Source organism: Anomaloglossus baeobatrachus (genome assembly GCF_048569485.1).
Source record: "Anomaloglossus baeobatrachus isolate aAnoBae1 chromosome 5 unlocalized genomic scaffold, aAnoBae1.hap1 SUPER_5_unloc_27, whole genome shotgun sequence".
NCBI lineage: Eukaryota > Metazoa > Chordata > Amphibia > Anura > Aromobatidae > Anomaloglossus > Anomaloglossus baeobatrachus.
The window spans coordinates 892,870-920,867 of record NW_027441803.1 but is presented as its reverse complement, the minus strand read 5'-3'; the positions used below and the strand labels follow the sequence as shown (position 1 = coordinate 920,867).

At 44.6% G+C, this 27,998-nt stretch overlaps 1 protein-coding gene across 1 annotated transcript; it reads right to left on the bottom strand.

The window, feature by feature from the left end:
• Positions 1–19,965: 19,965 nt before the first annotated feature.
• LOC142259110 (uncharacterized) lies at positions 19,966–26,526 on the bottom strand. Its single transcript, XM_075331622.1, is given in 4 exon segments — positions 19,966–20,438; positions 20,440–20,604; positions 20,606–21,440; positions 26,442–26,526. Coding segments are annotated over 4 exon segments (1,290 nt in total). The 3' UTR covers positions 19,966–20,233.
• Between the last annotated feature and the right edge of the window lie 1,472 nt (positions 26,527–27,998).

The following is a 27,998-nucleotide window of genomic DNA, read 5'->3' as shown; positions in this document are numbered from 1 at the left end:
TGCTCGTACAGTAAAGAATCCTCGTCTGTGATTATGATTAAACCTTCTTTCCTCAAGACGTAGCGGATGCCCCCGTGTTCCAGTCGCAGGCCTAGGTGTAAAAAGATCTTTGGAAAGGTCTCTGTACTGTCCCCTCATATATTTATACATTGTGATTAGATCCCCCCTAAGCCTTCGTTTTTCCAAACTAAATAACCCCAAGTTTAATAACCTGTCTTGGTATTGCAGCCCACCCATTCCTCTAATAATCTTGGTGGCTCTTCTCTGCACCCTCTCCAGTTCAGCTATGTCCTTCTTATATATCGGTGACCAGAATTGTACACAGTATTCTAAGTGCGGTCGCACTAGTGACTTGTACAGAGGTAGAACTATATTTTTTTCATGAACACTTATACCTCTTTTAATACATCCCATTATTTTATTAGCCCTGGCAGCAGTTGCCTGACACTGTCCACTAAAGTGAAGCTTACCATCCACCCATACACCCAAGTCTTTTTCTGTGTCTGTTTTACCCAGTGTTCTACAATTAAGTACATAATCATAAATGTTATTTCCTCTACCCAAGTGCATGACCTTACATTTATCTACATTAAACTTCAATTGCCACTTCTCAGCCCAATCCTCCAATTTACATAAATCTCCCTGTAATATAAAATTATCCTCCTCTGTATTGATTACCCTGCAGAGTTTAGTATCATCTGCAAATATTGAAATTCTACTCCGCATGCCCCCAACAAGGTCATTTATAAATATGTTGAAAAGAAGCGGGCCCAATACTGACCCCTGTGGTACCCCACTATGAACTGAGACCCAGTCCGAGTACGTACCATTAATAACCACCCTTTGTTTCCTATCACTGAGCCAGTTTTTAACCCAGTTACACATATTTTCCCCTATCCCCATTATTCTCATTTTACGTACCAACCTTTTGTGTGGCACCGTATCAAAAGCTTTTGAAAAGTCCATATACACAACATCCACTGCATTTCCCTGGTCCAGGCTTGAACTTACCTCTTCATAGAAGCTGATCAAATTAGTTTGACAGGATCGATCCCTCATAAACCCATGTTGATACTCGGTCATAAGGTTATTTTTCTTGAGATACTCCAGTATAGCATCTCTCAAGAAACCCTCAAGGATTTTACCAACCGTAGAGGTTAAACTTACCGGCCTATAATTTCCCGGCTCAGTTTTTGTCCCCTTTTTGAATATTGGCACCACATTTGCTATGCGCCAGTCCTGCGGTACCGACCCTGTTATTAAGGAATCTGAGAAGATTAAAAATAATGGTCTATCTATCACAGAACTCAATTCCTGTAGTACTCTGGGGTGTATGCCATCCGGGCCCGGAGATTTGTCAACCTTAGTGATTTCGAGGCGGCGGCGTACTTCCTGCTGGGTTAAGCAGGTAATATTCAAGGGTGAATTTATGGTATCACTGGTCATGTCATCTGCCATGGCATTTTCTTGTATAAAAACCGTAGAAAAAAAGTCATTCAGCAGGTTGGCTTTACCCTCATCGCCTTCCACCATTTCACCAAGACTATTTTTAAGGGGGCCAACACTATCGCTTTTCAGTTTTTTACTGTTTATGTAGTTAAAGAATATTTTAGGATTATTTTTACTTTCTCTCGCAATGTGTCTCTCTGTCTCAAACTTAGCTAACTTAATTTGCTTTTTACATATTTTATTTAATTTTCTATAATTATATAATGCCTCATCACTACCTACCCTCTTTAATTCTTTTAAGGCTTTCTGTTTTTCTTTTATTGCTTCCCTTACAGCTCTATTTAGCCATAGGGGTTTCCTCCTATTTCTAGCATGTTTGTTCCCATAGGGTATATTTTCTGCACAAGCCCTATTCAGGATGCTCATAAAAGTCTCCCATTTGCTTTGTGTACTTTTATTACTTAGAACATCATCCCAGTTTATTGCACTAAGATCATCTCTCAACCATTTAAAATTTGCTTTCCTGAAGTTTAGGGTCCTTGTAGCCCCCTACTATACATCTTACTAAAGAATACATGAAAACTTATTATTTTGTGATCACTATTCCCCAAGTAACCCCCAACTTGTATATTTGATATGCGGTCTGGCCTATTGGTTAGTACAAGGTCTAGTAGTGCTCCCCCTCTTGTGGGGTCCTGTACTATTTGTGAAAGGTAATTATCTTTCATTGTTATCAAAAATCTATTTCCTTTGCTGGAACTGCAAGTTTCTGTTCCCCAATTTATATCAGGATAGTTAAAGTCCCCCATAATAATTACCTCTCCGAGACTCGCTGCTTTATCAATTTGCTTTATGAGGAGATTCTCTACATCTTCCATAATATTCGGCGTCTTATAACACACCCCTATCAGTATTTTATTATTCATTCTCCCCCCCCTTATCTCCACCCATAGGGACTCTACATTCTCAGTACCCTCACATATGTTGTCACGCAGGATGGGTTTTAAGGATGATTTTACACACCTCCCCCTCGCTTATTTGTACGGTCATTCCTGAATAGGCTATAACCCTGTAAATTAACAGCCCAGTCATAGCTCTCATCCAGCCATGTCTCTGATATCCCCACTATATCATAATTTTCTTCCAACAATATTAATTCTAATTCCTCCACCTTATTTGTGAGGCTTCGGGCATTAGTGTACATGCACGTTACGTATGACTCTGTACCTGTATTCCTGCTTACTGTATTGACTGTCCTAACCCTTCCCCCTGTACCACCCCCAATTTCATTACTTGTGCCCTGGTCACTATCTGCACTACATTCCCCTTCTATAAAGTGAATACCCTCACCCCCCATTCCTAGTTTAAACACTCCTCCAACCTTCTAGCCATTTTCTGCCCCAGCAGAGCTGCACCCTCCCCATTAAGATGCAGCCCATCCGTAGCATAGAATCTGTAGCCAACTGAAAAGTCGGCCCAATTCTCCAGGAACCCAAAACCCTCTTTCCTACACCAATTCCTGAGCCACCTGTTAACCTCCCTGATCTCTCTTTGCCTCTCTGGTGTGGCTCGTGGCACAGGTAGTATTTCCGAAAATACCACCTTTGAGGTCCATGCTTTAAGCTTACAACCTAATTCCCTGAAATCATCTTTAAGGACCTTACACCTACCTCTAACTTTGTCATTTGTGCCAATGTGTACAATGACCGCTGGGTCCTCCCCAGCCCCTCCCAGTAATCTGTCAACCCGATCAGCGATGTGCCGAACTCGAGCGCCAGGAAGACAACACACTGTTCGGCGATCCCTGTCTTTGTGACAGATTGCCCCCTAATAATTGAGTCCCCCACTACCAGTACCTGTCTTGCCTGCCCTGCACTCCTATTCCCCCCCTTACTAGAGCAGACACTCCTCTGGCATTTAGAGGTCATGCCTTGCTGCAGCAATGCTACCCCTGTAATGACATCCCCCTCATCTGCCAAGTTTGCAAACCTATTGGGGTGTGTCAGTTCAGGACTAGCCTTCCTAGCACTTTTCCCTTTACCCCCCTTTCTAACTGTCACCCAGCTACCTACCTCACCGTCCTGCCGCTCCCTACTACGATCCTCCCCCACATCTGACCCAGCAAGCTGCTGCTCAGTGAGCAGCAGACTCCTTTCCATATTGCTAATGCATCTCAGAGTTGCCAGCTGCTCATTTAGATCCAGTATCTAGGCTTCCAAATGTGCAACTTGCGCACATCTCGAACAACAGTATGCACCCTCGAACGGCTTTTCAAGGACTGCATACATGAGACAAGAAGTACACTGGATCGCATTAGCAATAGTGGAGCACATTTTCTAATGGGGATAGCACTAAACAAATGTTAAGTAATTAAACAACTAAATACAAACAATTCTACTCACACTTACTTTTGCTCACACTTTGCTCACTCACGCTCACAATGAAGAAGACAGGCTAAAAAGGTTTTCAGAAGTCTTCCTTCCGGCTGTAACGGCCAAAACCCGGTTCTCCTTGAGCTCGCGGTGACTCTTCACTTATCCCAGAAGGCACTGGGAATATGCAAATTATCCTCGCAAGACTCCTTCCCTGGCTTTCAGAAGTCTTCCTTCCGGCTGTAACGGCCAAAACCCGGTTCTCCTTGAGCTCGCGGTGACTCTTCACTTATCCCAGAAGGCACTGGGAATATGCAAATTATCCTCGCAAGACTCCTTCCCTGGCTTTCAGAAGTCTTCCTTCCGGCTGTAACGGCCAAAACCCGGTTCTCCTTGAGCTCGCGGTGACTCTTCACTTATCCCAGAAGGCACTGGGAATATGCAAATTATCCTCGCAAGACTCCTTCCCTGGCTTTCAGAAGTCTTCCTTCCAGCTGTAACGGCCAAAACTCGGTTCTCCTTGAGCTCGCGGTGACTCTTCACTTATCCCAGAAGGCACTGGGAATATGCAAATTATCCTCGCAAGACTCCTTCCCTGGCTTTCAGAAGTCTTCCTTCCGGCTGTAACGGCCAAAACCCGGTTCTCCTTGAGCTCGCGGTGACTCTTCACTTATCCCAGAAGGCACTGGGAATATGCAAATTATCCTCGCAAGACTCCTTCCCCGGCTTTTTTATCCTTTCTAGCTATATAAATATAATTTATATAGCTAGAAATAATAAACACATATCTCCAAATACTAAAAATTATATGTAATATATATATATATATATATATATATATATATATATATATATATATATATATATATGAATAATGACAGAGCAGAGTCCAGAAATAACGTGAGCAATCCAGGATGCTGTTAAAAAGTTTTTCTTTCTTTTTATTCATAGATCCATTAAAATACAGTGGTCCAAGCAATTCAGAACAGCATTATCGCAGGAAAGTAGCGCAGATAGGACTACGCGTTTCAGCGGTAAAATCCGCCTTCTTCACGGTCCAGAATCTAATCTGCTTTCCAAACATGGAACCTTATATACATATCACTCCCATCAGGGTAATTACAAACATATGTGAGAGACTTAAAAACATGAGCTAGAAAAGCAAATCAAACATATAAACTATCCACATATTGATCAATATACAACAAACAGAAGAATTATAAGGAAAGGATTCAGCATTTTGGAGAGAAATACAATCAGAAAATCCAATAACCTGACCATAAAATTTAAATGGTACAAAAACATGAAACAATAATATTAGGAAGGAAATAGAAGTTCAAAAGGTTTTCATATGACGTTTCGCAAGCGCCGTTAATGGGGATCCCTGTATTTAATCTTTCTAGTTATATTTTGACAGATTCACAAATTGGACTTTTATCTAAAGGACTAGGTTTTTCTCCAGTCAAAAAAAATCAGTTTATTTGACACTAATTGTTGATATCAATAGATTTGCACGCAATTTGACCCTTAAAGTTCATTATAATGAGGATAATATTCATGTGTATAATGATTTATCATCTACCAGTGTATCATTGGATAACAATTGTATTCATTTTAGTGAACAGAAACAAAGAGAGAGAAAAACGATCAAAGCCCAATAAGACAGAGAATCAAAATTGTACAAAAGCAATGATTTCTTTATTTTTCATGATTATCACAAGTGAATGGGTGGACACAACATATACATCCTATATATACAGCGGGATTTTACGATTTATAAATGTTAATTATATAACTTATTAAGGCCACAACCTCTAGTAATACATCCAATCTCCCAAAAAACACCATTGGCCACATATACATGCCCATATCAGCACATTATATATGCTACTCATTGTATGATCCATAATTTTAACAGAGACTATGTATATACCATTATGTCTATGCCAGCATAATAAGAGATTTCTCAATGATATCCAGCACATATGTCTACAAATGGATAGCTGGCAGGCATGTATATACTTTATTAGCTCATCACATATAGTTAGATATCATATATCCCACAGCATAAAGGGCAACAATGCATAATATATGCACTGGGATCAAAAAATCAAAAAACAAATAGATCCTATCACATGGATGTAGTTACCACAAGTGGCCAGTAGATGTCACTATGTCATATATCTTCACAGAGTCAATGTGTAGCCAAAAGAGGCTCTGTAATGTATGCCAAGAATCTTATAATCGTAGACATAAGAAAGCCGATCATCACTAACACATATTGCGGCATAGGTTAACAGTAACTACCACATATTGCGGCATACTAGGACAACAGGCCACAGGTTTATAGAATTATAGAAGACAATGTAGATTGTATATTTACCGCTGTATAGGGGACTCCCGACACGTGTTTCGGCTTCTCAACCTTCGTCAGGGGGCGTGCACGCAATTTGACCCTTAAAGTTCATTATAATGAGGATAATATTCATGTGTATAATGATTTATCATCTACCAGTGTATCATTGGATAACAATTGTATTCATTTTAGTGAACAGGTAGCGGTCTCCAATCTAAGACAACTAGAGGGGGAGACAGAGTTGGAGCACAGGGTCAATTTAAATGACAGGTTTCAGACTCGTAATCCCATGTTCTACCCAGTAAAATCGAGACGTCCTTTCGTTGATTTTTTTTCAGGAAACAATTGAAAGTGAGCTGGTGTCTCTTTATAACGAAGTAGAACATCAAGAGGTTAAATTTAATCTGAGTATTTCTGAACATAGGGCAATTGATGAACTGAGAGCAAATAGCGATCTCCTTGTTGTCCAGGCAGACAAGGGGGACTCTATTGTAGCTCTCAATGCTGGTTTATACAAGAAAATGAACTTGTTGGATCTGGAAAACAGTAGCACCTATATTGAATTGCCATCTAATCCAACTAATTCATTCAATTCTGAATTATTACATCTGTTACAGGTGGGAATTAGTATGGGTGCTATTTCAGATAGAATTACGAAATTTATTTTTTGTGAAACACCGATTGTCCCAATATACCATTCACTCCCCAAAGGTCATAAAGAGGTTTTTCCTCCCTTTCTCAGACCTATTGTGTCTGGGATCGGGTCATTCAGAAACTAGGGGAGTGGGTGGATTTCTATCTTCAACCCTTAGTGCCATTAACACCAAGTCATCTTAAAGATTCTAAAAGTATGATACAGATTATGGAAAAATGTCACTGGCAATCTGACTATATGTGGTTATCCTGCGATGTGGTGGGGTTATATCACTCTATCCCCCATCACATCGCGATACGATGCATCACATATTATTTGTCCAGATACAGTAATTATGATGATTCCTTCAGAGGTTTGTTGTTTCCTCAATTCAATTTCTTTTAAGCCACAACTATTTTTCGTTTGATGAGAGATACTTCCTCCAGACACAAGGCGTGAGTATGGTCGCTAAGTTTTCACCTTCCCTAGCTAACCTGGTTATGTCTGTGTGGGAGGAAAATTATATCTTTAATATTGATAACCCAAACAAGGATAATATTGTTTGGCTGGGTAGATTTATTGATGATCTGATATTTGTCTGGAGGGGTAGTCTCTTGTCTGCGAAAAGTTTTTTTTCTTATTTGGATTTGAATGATTTCAATCTAAAATTTACGAGTAGTGGTCATGAGGTATCAACAAACTTCTTCGACTTAAAACTGACCGCAGATCTGGACAGTAATAGGGTTTTGATATCTCCCTATAAAAAAATCTACTGCATGCAATAGTATTTTAATGGCTTCCTCTAATCACCCCAAACATGTCATTCAGAATATTCCTGTGGGGGAGCTTATTAGACTAAAAAGGAATACCACATCTAGTGATAGATTGGAGGAAGAAATTGAAATGACTTGTAATAATTTAAAAAAAGGGGGTATCCCAATTGGTCTTTGGAGAGAGCCAAGAAAAAAATAGCAGGCATGGATAGGGTTAAGCTGTTGGATTCTACCAAGAAAAAAAGACAGTTTGACTCCAAAAAATCTGGGGTAGTTTTTAGCACGAATTATAGTCCTCAGTTTAATTCTATTGTCAAAATTATCAGAAAATATCTTCCTTTGTTGTCTCAGAATGATATTCTGAAAAACATTGTGGAAAATAATGATATTGCCTTTGTGGCAAAAAGAGCCCCAACTTTAGCTACATTATTATCACCTAGCATGTTCAAAGATCCAGACAAAATCTCCCCTAGCAACTGGTTAAAAAGAATAGGATTTTTTAAATGCGGTGCTAATATTTGTAAGTGCTGCGGTTTTGCTAATAAGTCTAAAATATTTACATCTATTTCCAATGAAAAACAGTTTAATGTTCGTTCTTTTATAAACTGTAATACGGAGAATGTAGTTTATCTGATTAACTGCAATATATGCCGCATGCAATATGTAGGCTGCACGATGAACCCCCTTAAAACCAGAATCCGCAAACATCTATCAGATGCTAGCAATTTGCCAATGGTTGGTGCATCAGTAGTATCCCGACATTTTTCAAAAAAACACAATGGGGATTTACGCGGTTTCTCTTTTATGGGCATAGAGCATGTAAAAAAACCATTGAGAGGGGGAGATTTTCATAAAAAAGTGCTTGCAAGAGAGAGTAGGTGGATATTTGAGCTGGGGACTCGCATGCCACAGGGCTTTAATAATCGCATGGATATCATTATGCACTATTGATACATTGTTGCATTATATGTTGCTGGCTATTACTACTGTGTTATGTTTTTGTATCACTTAAAAAATAATTTTATGGTCAGGTTATTGGATTTTCTGATTGTATTTTTCTCCAAAATGTTGAATCCTTTCCTTATAACTCTTATGCATGCTGTATATTGATCAATATGCGGATAGCTTACATGTTTGATTTGCTTTTCTAGCTTATGTTTTTAAATCTCTCACACATGTTTGTAATTACCCTGATGGGAGTGAGATGTATATAAGGTTCTATGTTTGGAAAGCAGATTAGATTCTGGACCGTGAAGAAGGCGGATTTTACCGCTGAAACGCCTAGTCCTATCTGCGCTACTTTCCTGCGATAATGCTGTTCTGAATTGCTTGGACCATTATATTTTAATGAATTTATGAAAAAAAAGAAAGACATTTTTTTTAACAGCATCCTGGATTGCTCACGTTATTGCTGGACTCTGCCTTGTTGTTGTTCACACACACACACATATTATATATATGTATATATATATATATATATATATATATATAATGCATGTATGCATACATACATATACACACAATCTGAGGAGATAAGTTCAAGTACATATTTTTAGTATGGGCTGCTTCTGTGTTTATTAGAAGAATTATTGAGTCCCCCATGCCCTCACACACCAATGTGATTATTAATGGGGGGCCTAGGGGAGTGTTAAGGACACTTTTTTTTTGTCATTGCAGAGGGAACTTACAGGATTGCTGTTACTTCATTGGGGAGAGGGCTGACCCTCATGTCGCATTCAGTTCCTCTTTCCGTCTCTCGTGACTTATGTCAGAGGTGTATCTAGGCTTTCCAGCACCCGGCGCAAGAATTCAGTTTGGTGCCCTCCCCCCAAGCACTTTGGGTGGTTGTCATGTGACCAATCACTCATATATGATTTTCACACTTACAGTCACGTAGTGAAGACCTTCTCTTAATAATTCTCTCAATGTTCAAAGAGAAACGTAGGGAGAAAAGCTAATTGTCACATGCAAGTATGAAAATCACATCTGAGTGGTGTGGCCATGTGGTGACTGCTGGAACCAGCGAATAGAGCTGAATTGTGACAGTCGGTATATTACACGCTGTTAGAACTGAGGATACAACACTGCTTAATTTTGTAATTAAAGGGGTTGTCCATATTTGAAATGAAAGTCTGCAGTGACTATTCATGACTTCAGGCTTCTTAATTCTTTAAATGCATGCTCTGCACACTTGTAGGATTCTCCGGTGCCAGCGACAAGAGTGGACAATCATGTGAGCACAAGTGTGAGATTTGTATACTTCTGGCCACATTCTGATTTGATGTGTCCGGCCTCAGTCAATTCATTTTCATTGAGCATGGCTGTTCAGCAAGTGACCACATCTATGTAAATCGGATACTTGCAGCTTCGTAACCTCCCACTCTTACCGCCGGCAACAGAGAATCCTGACAGCGTGCAGTATGCGCACTGTGAGAACTCAGAAGGCTGCAGTCACAGAGTGACACATGGAGTGACTGCAGACTCATCACAAACTTGGACAACCCCTTTAATGCTCCTAATAAGATAAATAAAGAGAATTTTGTTACTTACCGTAAATTCTTTTTCTTATAGTTCCGTCATGGGAGACCCAGACCATGGGTGTATAGCTACTGCCTCCGGAGGACACACAAAGTTACTACACTCAAAACGTGTAGCTCCTCCCTCCTAGCATATACACCCCCTGCTAGCCAGTCCTAGCCAGTTTAGTGCAAAAGCTGAAGGAGGACATCCACCCGCAAGAAGAGACAGAGTATAATCCGGAAGAACCGGAACCTCTGTCTACAACAATAACAGCCGGTGAAGACACACGGAACAAGAAACCTGCCAACAGGCAATAGGGAGGGTGCTGGGTCTCCCATGACGGAACTATAAGAAAAAGAATTTACGGTAAGTAACAAAATTCTCTTTTTCTTTATCGTTCCTATGGGAGACCCAGACCATGGGACGTTCAAAAGCAGTCCATGGGTGGGAATAAACAGACAACTGAGAAGCAGGCAAACCCAACTTCACAAATGGGCGACAGACGCCTGAAAGATGCGTCTGCCCAAGCCCGCGTCTGCCAAAGCAAGAGCATGCCTTGGATAGAGCTTCGAAAAAGTATGCAGACTAATTCGAGCTGCAGTCTGACAGACCTACTGAGCCGTAGCCTGGCGTGAAAGCCCAAAAGGCACCGACAGGTCTGATCAAATGTGCTCTAATCCCCGGCGGGGAAGGCACTTGAGTACACTTGTAGGCCTCGGAAATGGCCGACCTAAGCCAACGAACCAGGGTCGGCTTAGATGCCGAGAGACCGCTACGCTGACTAGCAGTCAGTACTAGAGAGAGGTGCACCGCCTAATAACGGCGGTGCGAGACACATAGATCCGGGGCGCCCGCACCAGATCCAGGATATGCAACGCTTCCTCAAAGCGATGAACAGGAGCCGGACGAAAGGAAGGCAGGAAAATTGCCCCGGATAAGGTGGAAGCTGTAACCACCTTAGGGAAAAAAGTCCGGAGTCGGACGGAGACCACCTTGTCTTGATGCAAAAGACCAAAAAAAGGGGGTGACTCAGAGAAAGTGCCGCCAGAACTCCCTGGCGGGAAATTATAGCCACTAGAAAGACTACTTTCTGTGAAATATGAAACAAAGAAACCTCCCTAAGAGGCGCAAAGGGGGGTTTCCGGGAACCGGGAGGACCGGATTAAGGTCCTAGGGCTCCATAGGCCGCCGGAAAGGCGGAATGATGTGAGATGCGCCCTTAAAGGAGCGCACCGGAGCCAGCCGGACGATACGCCGCTGGCACATACTGACAGAGCCGAGACCTGTCCCTTAATGAGGGATAGTCCTAGCTGTAGACCGGACTGTGGAAGGGACAGGAGGGTCGGCAAGGCTAAAAAGGTCCAAGGACACTTTGGAGCTCGAGTCATAGCGGAGATGACTTCAGGAAGGATACCAGAAGTCGCCAAGATCCAGGACTCAATAGCTACGCCGTCAATCTGAGAATCCAGAATTCTGACGGAAAAAACGGACCTTTTGAGAAAAGGTCTGGACGGTCCGGAAGATGCCATGGCAACCTAACGGACAAAAGGAGCAGGTCAGGGTACCAAGCCTGCCTGGGTCAGTCTGGAGTAAGAGAATGACCCGACGGCCCCCTTTACTGATCTTGCGCAGGACTCTGGGCAAGAGGTAGAGACGAAGCTGGGATCAAACATGAGCCAGTGTGTCTACCGCAAAACCTGAGGATTGTGGACCACGGTTGGACAGCTGAAATAGTCTGCCTCGCAGTTTTGACATCTAGGATGTGGGCTGCGGATACGGTGGACTAGGAGTCCCTTGTCCACTGAAGAATGTTGAGGCGCCAAGATTGCCAGGCGGCTGAGTGTCCCGCCCTGGAAGTCGATGTAGGAAAACGCTGTCACGTTTTCCGACTGGACTCGAATGTGCCTAGCCGCCAACAGATGGTGAAGGCTTAGAGAGCTAGAAAAAGAGCTCTGATTTCCAGCCTATTGATCCAGAGGGCTGATGCGGACAGAGTCCAAGCGCCCTGCGCTCCACGGTGGAGATATACTGCTCCCAAGGCGGAAAGACCAGCACCCTGGTGAGGATCACCCGGGACGGGGCCAGGAAGGAGCGTCCCTGAGACAGAGTGGCCGAAACCACCACTGAAAACGAGCCCCTGGTCAGTGGCAAAGCCACCACCCCCGTGGAAGAAGGGAGTTCGCGTGTACAGCGGAAAACATCCAGTCTCAGAGGACGCAGGAGAAACTGGGCAAGGAATCGCTTCCATTGACGCCACCGTCTGACCAGCACCTGTATTTGGTGTCTGATAGAACGACGTCGACCGCCAGCGGAGGGACTACTGATCGACTAAGAGCAGCTTCACAAGAGCCGACAGAGTCTCGAATTGCGTCCCTGAGAACCTCTGGTTCGAAGTCAGAGTGGACTTGAACAGAATGACAAGCCACCCGAATAGGTTAGAGTGGCGAGAGTAAGCGAAGTACTCTGCTAAGAGTCTGCACTGGATGAAGCCCCGAGAAGAAGGCCGTCCAGGGCAAACGATCACTGCCAATCCCTAGGGGTGCAGGACCTTAATCACAGCAGCCCCAATGAGAATACTCGAGGGGCCGTGGCTTACCCCAAGGGAAGAGCCACGAATTGGACCACTCCGATGGCAAAACGTAGTCAACGCTGGTGTGAAACTGCGATTGACCCCTGCCGAAAAGCATCTCTGATGCCGATGGCTGCTAGGGAATCTCCTTGGGTTCTTGATTGATCCGGTGAAAAAAAACACACGGAACAAGACCGAGGCTCCATGTGAAAACGCCACACCTGACCATGCTGAAAAAGCTAAAGATCTAGGTCGGAAGGCACCGCCCTCTTCGGGGACTAGAAATAGATTTGAACAAAAATCTCAGAACCGTTCCCAGTCGAGAACCGGTACAATTACTCCATTGGCCTGCAAGAAATGCCACGGCCTGTGAGAAGGCGGCGGCCTTGGAGCCGGGAGGTGACAGAAAAAAATCTGTTTGGCGGGTGGACAGAAATCCATCCTGTAGCCATGGGAGATATGATCCCGCCCCCACTGAACGGAGACGTGGTAGAACCATACGTCGCCAAGTGGAGAGAGCCTGCCACCGACCAAGGAGGTGGTTGGCGTGGCTAGATAGCTCGGAGGAAGCTGACTCCGTGGTAGCATCTCCTGCGGTCTTTTGAAGACGCAGCTTCAAGCTATTTGGTTCTATGAACCAAGGCCGAGCTAGAGGACGATCAGATGAAGGAACTGATTCCTGTCCTGGACAGGTTCCCTGGTTTAGGTTTGTGGCAAGGAAGAACTCTCCCCGCCAAGAGCTTCCTGAATTTCATCCAGTTGGTTCCGAAGAGACTGGTCCCACCAAAGGGGAGCCCAGCAAGGAACCCCTATAGAGGCATCTGCTTTCCATTACCGAAGCCACAGGAGCCTGCGGATAGCGAGGAAAGTAGCCAAGACCACCGCCGTGCGGTGTCCAGCATGGCAGACCTGGCATAGGATGAAAAGACTGAAGTCTGGAAGTTCAGGCAACCGTTTTGGGCATAGAGTCCCTGTGAGGGAATGCATCTCCTCCAGACAAGCAGAGAAGGTACAAAAGAACCGCACTGCCGTAAAGCTGAGGAGAACGAAGCTGCTGCCGCCCCAATACCGACTTGGCCCAAGGACAACCGGGCGGACCGCAAAACCTTAAGTGAGGAGCTAACAGCCACTGACATAACGGTCCGGGCTGAGCCACCTGAGGTGACTGAGCCCACTTCTTGACCACCATTGGTGGACAGGGGAAACACAGTCCTCAGAATCACGCTTCATGGGAAGCGACTGTCAGAGCGGACCCTGGGCTTGGTCACAGGGGCCTGAAAACTGGAGTGGTTAAGGAACACACTTTGTGTTCTCCTAGGTAAGGTAACTCCGGCGGATTGGGGTCCAGTACAAAATTAATGTACCGTGGGAGCCCTATAGAGGTGCCGTCAGCCACTGATACAACTATCCGGGCTGAAAGTCTGGACACTGGAGGGGCCACGTTTGGCGAATGAGTACACTCCTTGACCACCTCTGATGGGAGGGGGAAACAGGCCGCAGAACCCCGCTTTGGGGTCTGCAGGACAGGCTGTGAGCTTGGACGCAGCAGGCTGAAAACTGGAGTGGTTAAAGAACACACTCCTCGTCCTGTTAAAGGTATACTGATGCCTTTCTGCCAGCGGGGAATACTCCCCTGATACGGGCGGATGGAGGTCCAGTAAAAGTATAATGGACGCAATCCAATCATTCGGCTCTGCGTCACGTACGGACGGATTAATGTACATAAAGTAGCGTCCGAGCCCCTGGTAGAGACATCCTCCTCGTCCAGTGAGTCAGCTCGTAATCGGAGCTGTGGGACGGGGAAGGACAGGGGACCCTGCGTCTCCCTGTCAGGAGGACGGGGTCTGAGCCCAGAAGGAGAGTCCTTTGTGAGCTTTATTGAGCGAGCTGAAGCAGAAAACGCCCTGAGAGGGGAGCTGCATGCTCAGCAGATGCCAGGACAGCCGACCCCTGGAAATAGGATTCCCTCAGGGGTCAGCCACCGAAACCGGAGCAGATGGAGGGGCCACTAATTAGCAATCATTCGGCTCTGCCTCCAAGCTGAGGGGCCACCATGGTTATGAGCTCGGTACAGCCGTACGAGACTACCTGCAGTGCATAATAAAAACAACCTGCAGCCCTGCTCTGTGAGACATGCTGCAGAGGTGGGGGCTCTGTCAACTGGCCCCCAGCATATATAAACCGATAAAACAAGCAGCTGCACAACCGGAGGTTGTGGCTGCCAATCGTTTAAACAGACATGTCTGTGCCCCCTGGTCCCTCAGCCCAGGTCCCCACTTGTCACACTGTGGAATCTCTGTGCCTATGCAGGCACAGAGAACGCCGAGAAAATGGCGACCGGAGCGAGGAGAGGGGGCGGGGCCTACTCTTAGAGCGGCAAAAGGATTCCCTCAGTGAGGTAGCCAGGGGAGGGAATCCTTCCTCAATGAGGAGTGTCCCTTCCCTTGTGCTGCGCAGCCGCTGGGCGGAGCTACACTGCCTCTCTGCAAGACTGACATGCAGAGACAGTGGAAACCGAAACTAGGCCTCAGGCGAAGCCGGGGCCTAGAGTAAAACATGCGGCCGGCGTGCAGGCACCATCGGCGCGGTTCTCCAGTGAAAACTGGAGAACCGGCCGGAAATGTTAACACCAAACATAAAACACACTCCCCCAATAAATAAACATAAAGGACCCCTGGAAAGACCACTTTCTGTGGTAATAACGTCTCATATACTTAGCTTGAGACGCAGGTTGCCAGGTTCCTGGGGGATGATAGCTCCGTCCAGCAGGGTCCTGCAAAAGGGCTGCGGATGGAGACCGGTCTCCTGCAAAGCAGTGAGAACCGTGTTGGCTCCCACTTCAAGCCAGAGCCCCAGCATGGGATGGTGAAGGAGCGCGGCATGAAAGGGATACAGCCCTGAAATCAACCTTAACAGCACCGCCCAGTGGGGTGTGAAGGGACATGTCGGGAGTCCAGACTGGACCCGCTTTTCTTCCAAATCTTTGTCCAAAAGGAAAAATCAAAATCAGAGAATGCATGTGTGTGTGACCTCCTGAAACACAAAGCAAAAAACTGGCTAGGACTGGCTAGCAGGGGGTGTATATGCTAGGAGGGAGGAGCTACACGTTTTGAGTGTAGTAACTGTGTGTCCTCCGGAGGCAGTAGCTATACACCCATGGTCTGGGTCTCCCATAGGAACGATAAAGAAAAAAACATAGTAACCCTTAACTTGTCAGACAGCACAAGACTTTATTAAAGAGATTGTCCACTACTTTAACATTAATGGCCTTTCCTTAAGACAGGTCACTAATGTCTGATTGTTCGGGGTCTGGCACCTGGCACCCCAGCCAATTGCCTGTTTTAGGTGCTGTGCCGGTGGTGGCCAGAAGCGCTCAGTTCTGGATCTGCTCCATCTTCTGATAGTGGCAGCAGTCTCCTATTAAAATCAATGAGGCAGATGTGCAGTACCCGGCCGCGGACACTATCAGAGGATGGAGCAGATCCAGAAATAAGCATTTTAAGCCACCTGCATCAAGAACAGCTGATCAGTGGGGGTCCCATTGCGCTCACATAAGAAGCAATGCACAAGTGGGACCGAGGCCTAATAATGAGACATAGTCAGTATCACAAATAAACATTTACATTTAGGTACCTTATAGATGATGTTGGCTCTGAGTTGTTTCTTTCTATTCTTCATCTTTTTAACAAGACTACTTTTGAATTATCGGGTAGAGTACAAATCGGACTCTAAAAAACAATCCCAAAGACACACAAACATTAACAAACCAAAGGTCAGGTAAACTCTCAATAGGTTGATACCAATACAAAGGGACGGGGAAGATTGGGGAGGAGGCCCTGGTAACCCTCAAATGTAACCCTACTTAACAACGGAAGGTGTGACACCTTAAGTTACCAGGCGCCCCCGTTCCACGTCGGCTGTCCCTTTCCCTCGCCCTAAAATAGGGAGGATGACTCAATCAGAAGGAAGGGAGGGAAAGAGAAAGGAAACCGTACCAAGAATACAGCTGGGGTCTAACAAGGATATATAAATATATGTTTTTCAAAAGATTTTTTTCTGACCCAAAGCAATATGAGGTAGAGCCGCCAAAGATGGTACAAAAACAAGATTTTCTGCACGATTTAGCTCATATAATAGTCTATCACACTACAAAATGTCACAGAAAGAACCACCATAGTCTCCATACAATCATAGTAGGACTAGGTAATCAGCAGAACAATTCACTACCACCCACTAATACTGATGTCCTACTATGGATGCCAATGGCCCCCGTCACAGATACTGTTAGTTAATAACATAGGACAAAAGAGGGGACACAGGTCACTGAGGTTGAGGAGATCCTTGGTGTCTTGAAAGATTTCTATCGCACGCTATATTCTTCCAGCGGAGAGGTGATGGTGGAATAGGTGGACTCATTTCTTGAACGAGGTGAGCTTCCTGTGTTGTCTGTGGCGGATAGAGATAAATTGGAGTCACCTATTACTATTGATGAACTGGAGGGCGCTCTGCATGGCATGAGCAATGACAAGGCACCGGGAGCAGATGGGCTACCAGTTGAAATTTATAAACAGTTAGAAGAAATCCTATTACCCAAACTATTGAAAGTCTTTGAGGTGGCGGAGGGGGAAGGTGTATTGCCTGAATCTATGAGAGAAGCAATAATAGTAGTAATTCCTAAGGAGGATAAAAATCCAAGGCTTCCAGACTCATATAGACCAATCTCGTTATTAACAGCGGACGTGAAGCTTCTGGCTAAGGTGTTGTCAAATCGGCTGACTGGAGTTATATCTAACCTAATACATATGGACCAATCAGGGTTCATGGCCAATAGGTCGACAGCTGCTAATATCAGGAGATTATACCTTAATCTACAGTTGCCGCCTGACAACCCTGGCCGGAGGGTGATCGCTTCGCTAGATGCCCAGAAAGCGTTCGATAGTGTTGAGTGGGGGTATCTGTGGAAAGTGTTGCAACATATGGGTTTTGGCCCACAGTTTGTAAAGTGGGTGCAGCTGTTGTATAATAGGCTTACTGCTAACGTTAGAGTTAACGGTATGACCTCCTCAACGTTTGAGTTGCACCGGGGAACGAGGCAGGGCTGCCCACTATCACCGCTCCTATTTGCTATTGCAATAGAGCCTCTGACTGCGGCCATTAGGAATTCGAAGGAGATCCATGGATTTAAATATGGGCATTTAGAAGAGAAAATAGCTCTTTATGCTATTTTCTTGGGGGATCCGTCAGCCTCATTGGATCATGGCATGCAGATAATAGAGAAATTTGGAGAGGCTTCGGGACTTACCGTTAATTGGTCTAAATCGAGCCTCTTTAAAGTGGATGGGGAAGTAACCTGGACAAATGATGATACTGGGGCTAACAAATTGAAGAGTGTGGACGAATTTAAATATTTAGGTATCCAGATATCTCTGCCAGTAGAAAAATACATACCGGTGAACTTATGGCCGCTTCTTAAAAAATTGAGAGCCAAAGTGGATGCCTGGAACAAGCTAAATTTGTCAGTTGTTGGAAGGGTTAATTTACTAAAGATGGTAGTAATGGCTAAACTCCTATACATACTGCACAATGCCCGTTTGTATTTCAAAGAAAAGATTTAAAGGGATAAACTTGCTGTTTAGAGACCTGGTGTGGGGTAAAAAGCAGCCTAGGGTGCGATTAGAGACTTTTCAGAGGCCGAAAGATGAGGGGGGTCTAGCAATCCCAAATCCGGAATTGTATTATATGGCGGCGCAATGTCAACACCTCAGGGGGTGGTCTAATCGAGAGAAAGATGGGGGCATTAAAGAAGTGCTGGAATACATAGTGGGTAGAAGTCCATTGGTAATGGGACTAGAGGATGGTGCGGTGGGGCTCCTGGGTGGAACATCTCCTAGAATGGCACTTATAAATAAGACCTGGGAGAAGCTGAAAAGGGTGAGAGGGGTGACCCGGTTAATTAAGTTTACACCTATCTGGGAGAACAGTAATCTCCCGGAGATTCATAAAATGGGGAATATTGAGGAATGGAGACGCAAGGGTGTAATATACATGCATCAGATATTAGACGGAGGAAAATCGTTCCCACTGTTACAGTGTGAGTTTCAGTTGCCGGCGTCTGGCTGGCTCCACTACAGTCAATTGAAACATGCGATTGCAGCCCAAGCGGCTAAAAAAAGTGTGGACATACAGACTGACCTGGTACTGCAGTATGTGTGTAAGGGGGGAGGAAGCACTAAAGGGATATTTTCTGGCACGTATAAAGATATACTACATACCTTTCTTTTAGACTACCCACTTAAAACTAAATCTAAATGGGAGGAGGAAGTTGGGACGATAACGGAGGAGTTGTTGGAGAGTATCTTAGAGTAAACTGGTTTGGGACAGGGATAGCTGTCGGAGACCTCTGATGTGTGTGTTTTGTTTTATTTGTGTTACTAGTAGTTCCTCCTGCACATCGGGGTGAATGGGATGGTTGCTATACTGCAGTTGAAGGGTATTCTAAGGCGGGCTTTGCACGTTGCGACATCGCAAGCCGATGATGCGATGTCGGACGCGATAGTCCCCGCCCCCGTCGCAGGTACGATATCTTGTGATAGCTGGCGTAGCGAAAATTATCGCTACGCCAGCTTCACATGCACTCACCTGCCTTGCGACCGTCGCCCCGCCTCCTTCCTAAGGGGGCGGGTCGTGTGGCGTCATAGCGACGTTACACGGCAGGCGGCCAATAGCGGCGGAGATGAGCAGGATGTAGACATCCCGCCCACCTCCTTCCTTCCGCATAGCCGCCGGTGGCAGGTAAAGTGAAGTTCCTCGCTCCTGCGGCGTTATAGACAGCGATGTGTGCAGCCGCAGGAGCGAGGAACAGCATCGTACCTGTCGCTGCAGCATAATTATGAAAAAGTCGGAGCCTGCAACGATGATACGATAACGACGCTTTTGCGCTCGTTAATCGTATCATCTAGCATTTACATACTACGATCTCGAAAGTGACGCCGGAAGTGCGTCACTTTCGATTTGACCCCACCGACATCGCATGTGCGATGTTGCAATGTGCAAAGCCGCCCTAAGTGTGTAGGGATGTAGTATTGGGGAGGAGTGTTGCTGCCGGGGAAGGGGGCAGGAGGGGGAGGGAAAGGGGTAATAGATATGATAAACTTAATTTGGATGCCGATTTGTTATACTGTTGTATGTATTCTGTTTTAATAAAAAAAAACTGATTAAAAAAAAACAAAAAACATTTGGCAAATTCTGAAAGCAAGAATGGCTGCTCCGCTTTGTTGGTTTTCTGATGTCGGCAAGACTTGATTTATTAGTTAAACATTTCAAATGTTCACAACATGAAAAAGGTTCCTTCCCTGTGTGGCTTCTTCACATGTTTAACATGATCGGATTTCTGAGAATTACATTTTCCACATTCAGAACATAAACATGATTTATTTTGTGTGATATTTTTGATGGTCAACAAGACTTAATTTCATAGTAAAACATTTACCACATTCTGGGCATGAAAATGGCTTCTCCCCTGTGTGAGATGTTTGATGCACAACAAGTTCTGATTTCCATTTAAAACATTTCCCGCACTCTGAACATGAAAATGGCTTCTCCCCTGTGTGATTTTTTCAGGTGTGTAACAAGATGTGATCTCTGAATAAAACATTTCCCACACTCTGAACATGAAAATGGCTTCTCTCCTGTGTGAATCCTTTGATGCTCAACAAGATTTGATTTCCAACTAAAACATTTCCCACATTCTGAACATGTAAATGGATTCTCCCGTGTGATTTTTCTGATGTGTAACAAGATGTGATTTCCGAATAAAACATTTCCCACATTCTGAACATGAAAATGGCTTCTCCCCTGGGTGATTTTTCTGATGTGTAACAAGATGTGATTTCTGAATAAAACATTTCCCACATTCTGAACATGAAAATGGATTCTCCCGTGTGATTTTTCTGATGTGTAACAAGATGTGATTTCCGAATAAAACATTTCCCACATTCTGAACATGAAAATGGCTTCTCCCCTGGGTGATTTTTCTGATGTGTAACAAGATGTGATTTCTGAATAAAACATTTCCCACATTCTGAACATGAAAATGGCTTCTCCCCTGTGTGATTTTTCTGATGTGTAACAAGATGTGATTTCTGAATAAAACATTTCCCACATTCTGAACATGAAAATGGCTTCTCCCCTGGGTGATTTTTCTGATGTGTAACAAGATGTGATTTCTGAATAAAACATTTCCCACATTCTGAACATGAAAATGGCTTCTCCCCTGTGTGAATTTTCTGATGTCTAATAAGGTCTGATTTCCGAATAAAACATTTCCCACATTCTAAACATGAAAATGGCTTCTCCCCTGTGTGAGATCTTTGATGCACAACAAATTCATTTTTCCAAGTAAAACATTTTTCACAGTGGGGGCATGAAAATGGCTTCTCCCCTGTGTGAAGTTTTCCATGGTCAACAAGACTTGATTTCCTAGTAAAACATTTTCCACATTCTGGGCATGAAAATCGTTTCTCTCTTGTAGGAGCAGTTTCATGTTCCACATCCCTTCTGTAACTTTTATTTTCCTTACAATTCTGTGATAAATCGGAATTTTGGACTTGTATGAAAAGATCAGATGATATACTTCCAGGCCTTCCTCGGAAAGCTCTATCTGGGACACCAGCATGCTCTTCATATGTATCTCGTGTGATACTTTGATCATCTGTTTTAAATTCTGAAGATATTAGATTTCCATCTGAACTCCCAATACAGTCATCTGCTAAAAATAAACACAATGTTATTAATTTTTAATATCTTGAAAGTACATACATTTTTTTAAACCATAACAACAGAAATTAAATAAACAAAAAATGTATTCTGAATCTGTTTTCCAATTTCGACATCTACGATTTATATCTTTGTTAATTCGGATCTCCAATTCCTAGCACCAGTTCTCTGGAATGTGCTATAGTAAAAAATCTGATTGATTGTCAACAAGTGACTGCAGGATAATGAGGGACAGGGGGCTCTTATACTGTCCCTCACTATAGGGGACCCTAAGCTATACTTAACTTATGGATTACCCCTGAATATGGAGATGCCGAAGTCCCGGGCCTTACTAGTCTCCTGACTAGATTTAATCGGTGATCCCCAAGGGAAAGAAGGGGCAGGAGTATAATGGAAATACAGATTAAGACAGATGGGACACATTGCAAACTCACAGAAATAAACAGTGAGAGACTAAGGAGAGAAGCAAGAAGCAATACCTCGCCAGACCAGTATAGGTAAACTATAGCTGGCATTAATGAAATAGTCCATCCAGCATATACAGAACGGGAGCGAACAATACTTTCTCCTCTACAGCATGTGATCAAAGACATTAACAAGCAACCCAGCAGAGAATAACTCTTTCTAGCCTGCCCAAGCCTGTGGTTTTATGCCTGCGTCTCCCTGTACTGCTCACAGACATCAGAGAAGTTAATATGCAAAGTACCAGAATCTATAATTTCCATAGATCCGGACGCCGCCATGACAGTTGGCAAAACCTGCAAACATCTTCTTGAAACATTGATCCACAACATAGACAATTTCAAAGAGGGGTTTTTTTTAAGACAAAAATAAAATAAAGACAGATGCTGGAAATTTAACTGGATTATCTGGGACTGTAATGCTGATGACCCATCCTTAGGCTTTTTAACCAAAGCAGGTAGCAGGGTCTGTGCAGATAAACAGTAGGGCTCCAATTCATCAAGACCGGCGATGTACACTGAAAAACGACGTCGGGGACTGGAGTGAGATTTCTGGCATAGGGAATGTCGCAGTTTGTTATGAATTAGGCTAGGTTCACATTTCCTTTGTTTTAAATCCGTCAGGTCCGTCATTGCAACTGAGCGACGGGTCCGTCGTTTTTTAGATGTCAACTGACGCAACAAATGTGTTATTTCACAGGATTCCGTTCACAGGAATCCTGTGAAAAAACTGATGCGTCGCATCCGTTACATTCTTGTGCGTCCTTTTTGACGGATCCGTCATGATCCGTTTGTGTTTGGGACAGCTCAGTGGGTGTGCCAAACATGCTGAGCATGCTCAGTAGAGCATGACGAAATCCAGCGCTGGATCCCGTCGTAAGACGGATTACGACGGAATTCATCACCATAGACAAACATTACAAGCTTGGCGGATTCCTGCGCGGGGTCTTAATTTTGACAACCTAAAAAACGTTACATTCTGCGTTGTTTACGCCCGGCGGTCAGTCCAAAAACGACTGATGCGCCGCACAACGGATGCAACGCAAGGTCATCAGTCGCAATCCGCCACTCATACAAGTCTATGGAAAACAATGGAATCCGCCAAACAGATTCCGTTGTTTACCAGAGCCGCGGATTGTGACTGATACAAATAGATGGAAATGTGAACCTAGCCTTAGAGAAATGGTGGCATCACACCCTTCTTCTGGCAAGCTCTGCCCATTTTGGCAAAGCTGGTTAAAATTGGCATGTACACACAGACACACCAGCCTGTCTCCTCTTCAGCTTTAGACTCCTGCAATTGATATCTTTGGTTATATACCGTGATGTCAAAAAGGTCCTTAAGCAGTCCTATTATTGGCAAATAAACACTGGGGCCCCTAGGAGTAAGGGGGCCTGTGCAATTGCCCAGTTTGCTCTTTAGAGACCTTTGGTTACATCAAGTCACATGACTTTGAAGTCCTCAAAAGGTCCTCAAACAACCTCAGAATACAACTGATGGGGTCCCTAAGAGAGTGGGGTCTTGAGAAATTGTGCAGTTTGACTCCTCCCAACACTTGCCCTGACTGTAACTAGGGCTTATATTTGGAGTAGGGCTTATATTTCAAGCATTCTTCAAAAATCCCATAAAATCGTGCTAGGGCTTATTTTTGGACTAGGTTTAATTTTCAGGGAAACAGGGTATTCATGAACCCTCTGCAGGTCTTTTAGTTGCCTTAATAATGACATAGAGAAGGCACTAGAAACAAACGGAAGAAAAGACAATACAGTTGAAAAAAAAATACAAAAACAGAGCAGAAAGCCTAAAAATGTAAACACAAAATTAGTGCAGAAAATACATGAGTAGATATCTCTTACTGGATAGAGCTGGAGGAAAAACATCCTGAGGAACATCGAGATCTTCTTGTTTACAGTCCTGTGGGAGAAGAGGACGGGGACATCTCTCTGGTGTTGTCCTCTTACTGGATAGAACTGGAGGAGACACATAAAGGGACTGAATTCATTCCTTACATACAGATAATTATAGGCCGTGTGTATTTAGTCCTGTCTATTACCTGGTGATGTGAGGGGCTGGGGAACCTCCATCATGACGTCCTTGTACAGATCTTTGTGTCCTTCTAAATACTCCCACTCCTCCATGGAGAAATAGACGGTGACGTCCTGACACCTTATAGGAACCTGACACATACAATGATACCGTCACCCCCGATCCCTTCATAGCGTTACTGTATAATGTCCCAGCATTCCCAGCAGTGTCACCTCTCCAGTCAGCAGCTCAATCATCTTGTAGGCGAGTTCTAGGATCTTCTGGTTATTGATGTCCTCATGTATCGGGGGGTGAGGTGGAGGCCCCGTGATTGGGTCAGGGGTCTTCCCCATCCCTCAGACACAGGGGCCTGACAGCGCTCACTAGAGGTCTTCTTCACTCCTGTGTAATCCTGGTTATGGAGAGACACAGTAATAAATCTCACTCCAGACATTTCCAGAGTCCTCACCTCTCCAGTTCTGTCCATCTGTTATTCCCATAGATAAGAATGATGTAATGTGACGTCATCAGAATCTCTCACCTCTCCAGTAAGCCGGAAGAGGATCTCTAGGGTGAGGTGTAATATCCTCTCCGCCATCTTGTCCCTGTCCATATCCATCCTTCACGGGGCAATCAGGAGAATTCTCTTCTATAGAAGATCTCCACTGAGAGGATCCGATATTGTAGGGACCTGAATGGGGAGAAGATGACGATGTAACATCATAAAGAATCCGCTGTAATAATGCAATTACTGGAGAGAATAAGGGGAAACATATGAGGAGACAGAACGTGTAAAAGTTGTTCGCTCTTGGATCGTATCAACTGGAACATAAATTGAATTGCTGACTAAGGCCCTGTGCGCACTTACCGGTTTTTCCCGCGGATTTCCTGCTGCTTTGTGCGCACTTTGCGGAATTTGACAGCTGCATGTTTTGCTGCGGGATTCCCGCAGCAAAAACAATTGCATGTCACTTCTTTTCCGCACGTCGCTGCGGGATTTCACTCCATTGACTGCAATGTAATCGTGAAATCCCGCAGGGAATAAAGCAGGCAGCAAATTCTGTGCGGTTCATTGCGTTTTCATGCGTTATTCCCTCCGGTATTTCGCAATTTACCTGCGGTAATGTACATCACTGTCTGCGATTTGCAGGGAAGTGATGTCATTATGACAGGAAGAGGAAGCGGAGCAGAGCAAACACACACAGATATAGAACACACACACACACATCACTCACTCACAGACACATAGAATACACATACAAATCAAACGGAAATATAGAAAGAAAAAAAAAAAAAACAGGTGTACTCCGCCGTATTTTTACCTTCCAGCCGAGGTAAGCACACAGCGGCGGCCCGGTATTCTCCGGCTGGGGAGGTCGGGGGGCAGGGTTAATGTCCCCCCTCCTCCTGCAGCCGAGAATACCAGCCCGCAGCTGCCCCGGGACTGTCGCATGCATTATGCGGCAGTACCGGAGTGTCCTCGGCTCTTCCAGATGCCGTGATGTGGTGGCGATCCAGGTAATAACGAGTTAATGCCAGCGCATCGCCGCCATTAACCCCAGGCTTGATCATGGCAGCGTCTATGAGACAGCTGACATGATCAACCCGTAAGTAAAGCGAATAAACACACCGAAAAATCCTTTATTTTAAATAAAACACAAAAAAGCCCCTGGTTCACCCCTTTATTAACCCCCCAAAACACACAGCTCCAGTGTAATCCACAGCTGCGGCGTAATCCATGCCTTGCAATGCTTGCATCCAGAAGCGAGTGACTCCTCGCAACGAGCCTGCAGAGGTAACAACAGGGCATTTCCCACCGCCAGTAATGTGAACTCACATTACCGCTCAGGAGAAATGCAGCGTGTGCTCACAGGGACTCTATCTATCCCTCTGTCTATCTATTCTTCCATCTATCTATATCGATCTATCCTTCTATCTTTTCTTCTATTTATCTATGACCTTTTTTTTTTTTTATGTGCTTTATTGCATTGAAAGCATTAAAGCACATGTACCAACCCGCACGCGGCAAAACCGCGGCAATACCGCTAACAATACCACGGTTAAACCGCATGCGGTTTTCGGGTGCGGTTTGCCGTGGTTTTTTACCGCGGGTGCGGTAATTTTTCAGACCCTGCGGAATTTTCTTAAGAAAATTCTGTTTTCTAGTGCGCACAGGGCCTAAGACGTCTCCTCCGCTCCCAATCGCTGGTTATTTCGGTCAATGCTTCAGCCACTGATTGACAGCAGAGATCACGTTTGTTATCAGTGACTAAACTGACAGGAAATCCAGAGACTGGCGGGGACCCAAGCAGCGGGGGCACAGGAGTAATGGGGGAGCGTTATGTGTTACTATTGTTAGTATTTTACAGTAGTCAGTTCTTTCTATCTACTAAGAAATCCTATATATTTAGGCCACACACAACAAGCAGTTTCCTCCTCGGAGTCGGCAGCTGAATACGTTCCTCATAGACTCATCTTCCATATCACTAATTCTCCTCTCATTTACCGACACTGGAATCGGCATCAGCAAAACTGCAGGAGAAATTCATTACACGTGAGGAGAAATAACGACTCCATGATGAGGACGACATCTTCACCCTCTACTGCGTCTCTATAAAAGATATCTGGCCGGAGTCCATCACTGACGCCATCACCACCACTAAATGCAGAGGATAATGTCTACATGGACGGGGGTTTAGAGTTGGCTTTTTTTTTTTTAAAGCTTGATATGCTTTTTGTTTAGGGGAGGGCATTTTCCTCTTGAGCTTCTGTATATTACATGAAAAAGTCTAGAAAATTAAGCAGGTTCTCATTGTTCCATTTTGATCATGGTAATCTGCTTAGTTGCCATGGTAGTTAGAGGCCTGGCGGCGTCTATTAAGCTCTTAGGCCCCAAACACATCAGACTCAAGTCAGCGGCAGCTGCTGATTATGGAGGGGATTGGTCGCTGTAATATATATGGAGCCTCACGACAGATGATGTCCGGGCAGAGAAGGGTCCGGCATGCTGAAATTCAGAGACTGATCCGTTTCTTATTCCTGGAGATAAACCTCCGCTCCAGGAGTCTGGAGGCGTCTCTCTCATAGAGATCACAGGAAAGCTGGAGTGTTGTGTATGGGGGAGAAGCCATCAGCGCCGTCTGAGCAATCTAAGTGTCCTAGGGTCTGTCAGTATATACACACCTCCTCTGAAAGGCCACAGAGGCTGCAACATCATTAAGAAAGAGGCTCCACTAACCAACTAACACTATGAAGACCAAGGCGAACTCCAAACAACACAATGAAGACCAAGGAGATCTCCAAACAAGCCAGAGACAAAGTGGTCAGGGCTGGGTTCCAATCATCAAATAGAAAGCGCATGGTACCACAACAAACCTGACACGAGAGGCCACCCACCAAACTCTCAGCCTAGACAAGGAGGGCATTAATCAGAGGCAGCACAGAGACCAAAGGTAACCCTGAAGGAGCTACACAGTCTCCAAGCAGAGACCGGAGTGTCTGTCCATACAACTACAATAACCCATACACGCCATAGAGCTGGCCTTTATGGAAGAGGGGCCAAGAAAAAAAAAAAGGTCTTTACTTTAGCCAGAAATTGAAAGGCTCCTTTTCAGTTTGCCTAAAGACATGTGGGAGACTCACCAAATGTGTGGAGGAAGGTGCTGTGGTCAGATGAGACCAAAATTGAGCTTTTTGGCCACCAAGGTAAGTGCTATGTCTCGCACCAAACCAACACAGCTCATCACCCCAAGAACACCAACCTCATAGTGAAACATGGTGGTGGAAGCATCATGCTGGGGAGGATGTTTTTCAGCATCAGGGACATGGAAAATGGTCCAAGTCTAGGGGAAGATGGATGGTGCAAAATATAGGGATATTCTTGAGTAAAACCTGTTTCAGTCTGTCAGTAATGTGAGACTTGTATGGAGGTTCATCTTCCAACAAGACAATGACCTAAAGCTACTGCTAAAGCCACACTGGAGGGTGTAAGGGGAAACGTGTAAATGTATTGGAGCGGCCAAGTCACAGACCAGGCCTTAATCCAATAGAGAATCTGTGTTCA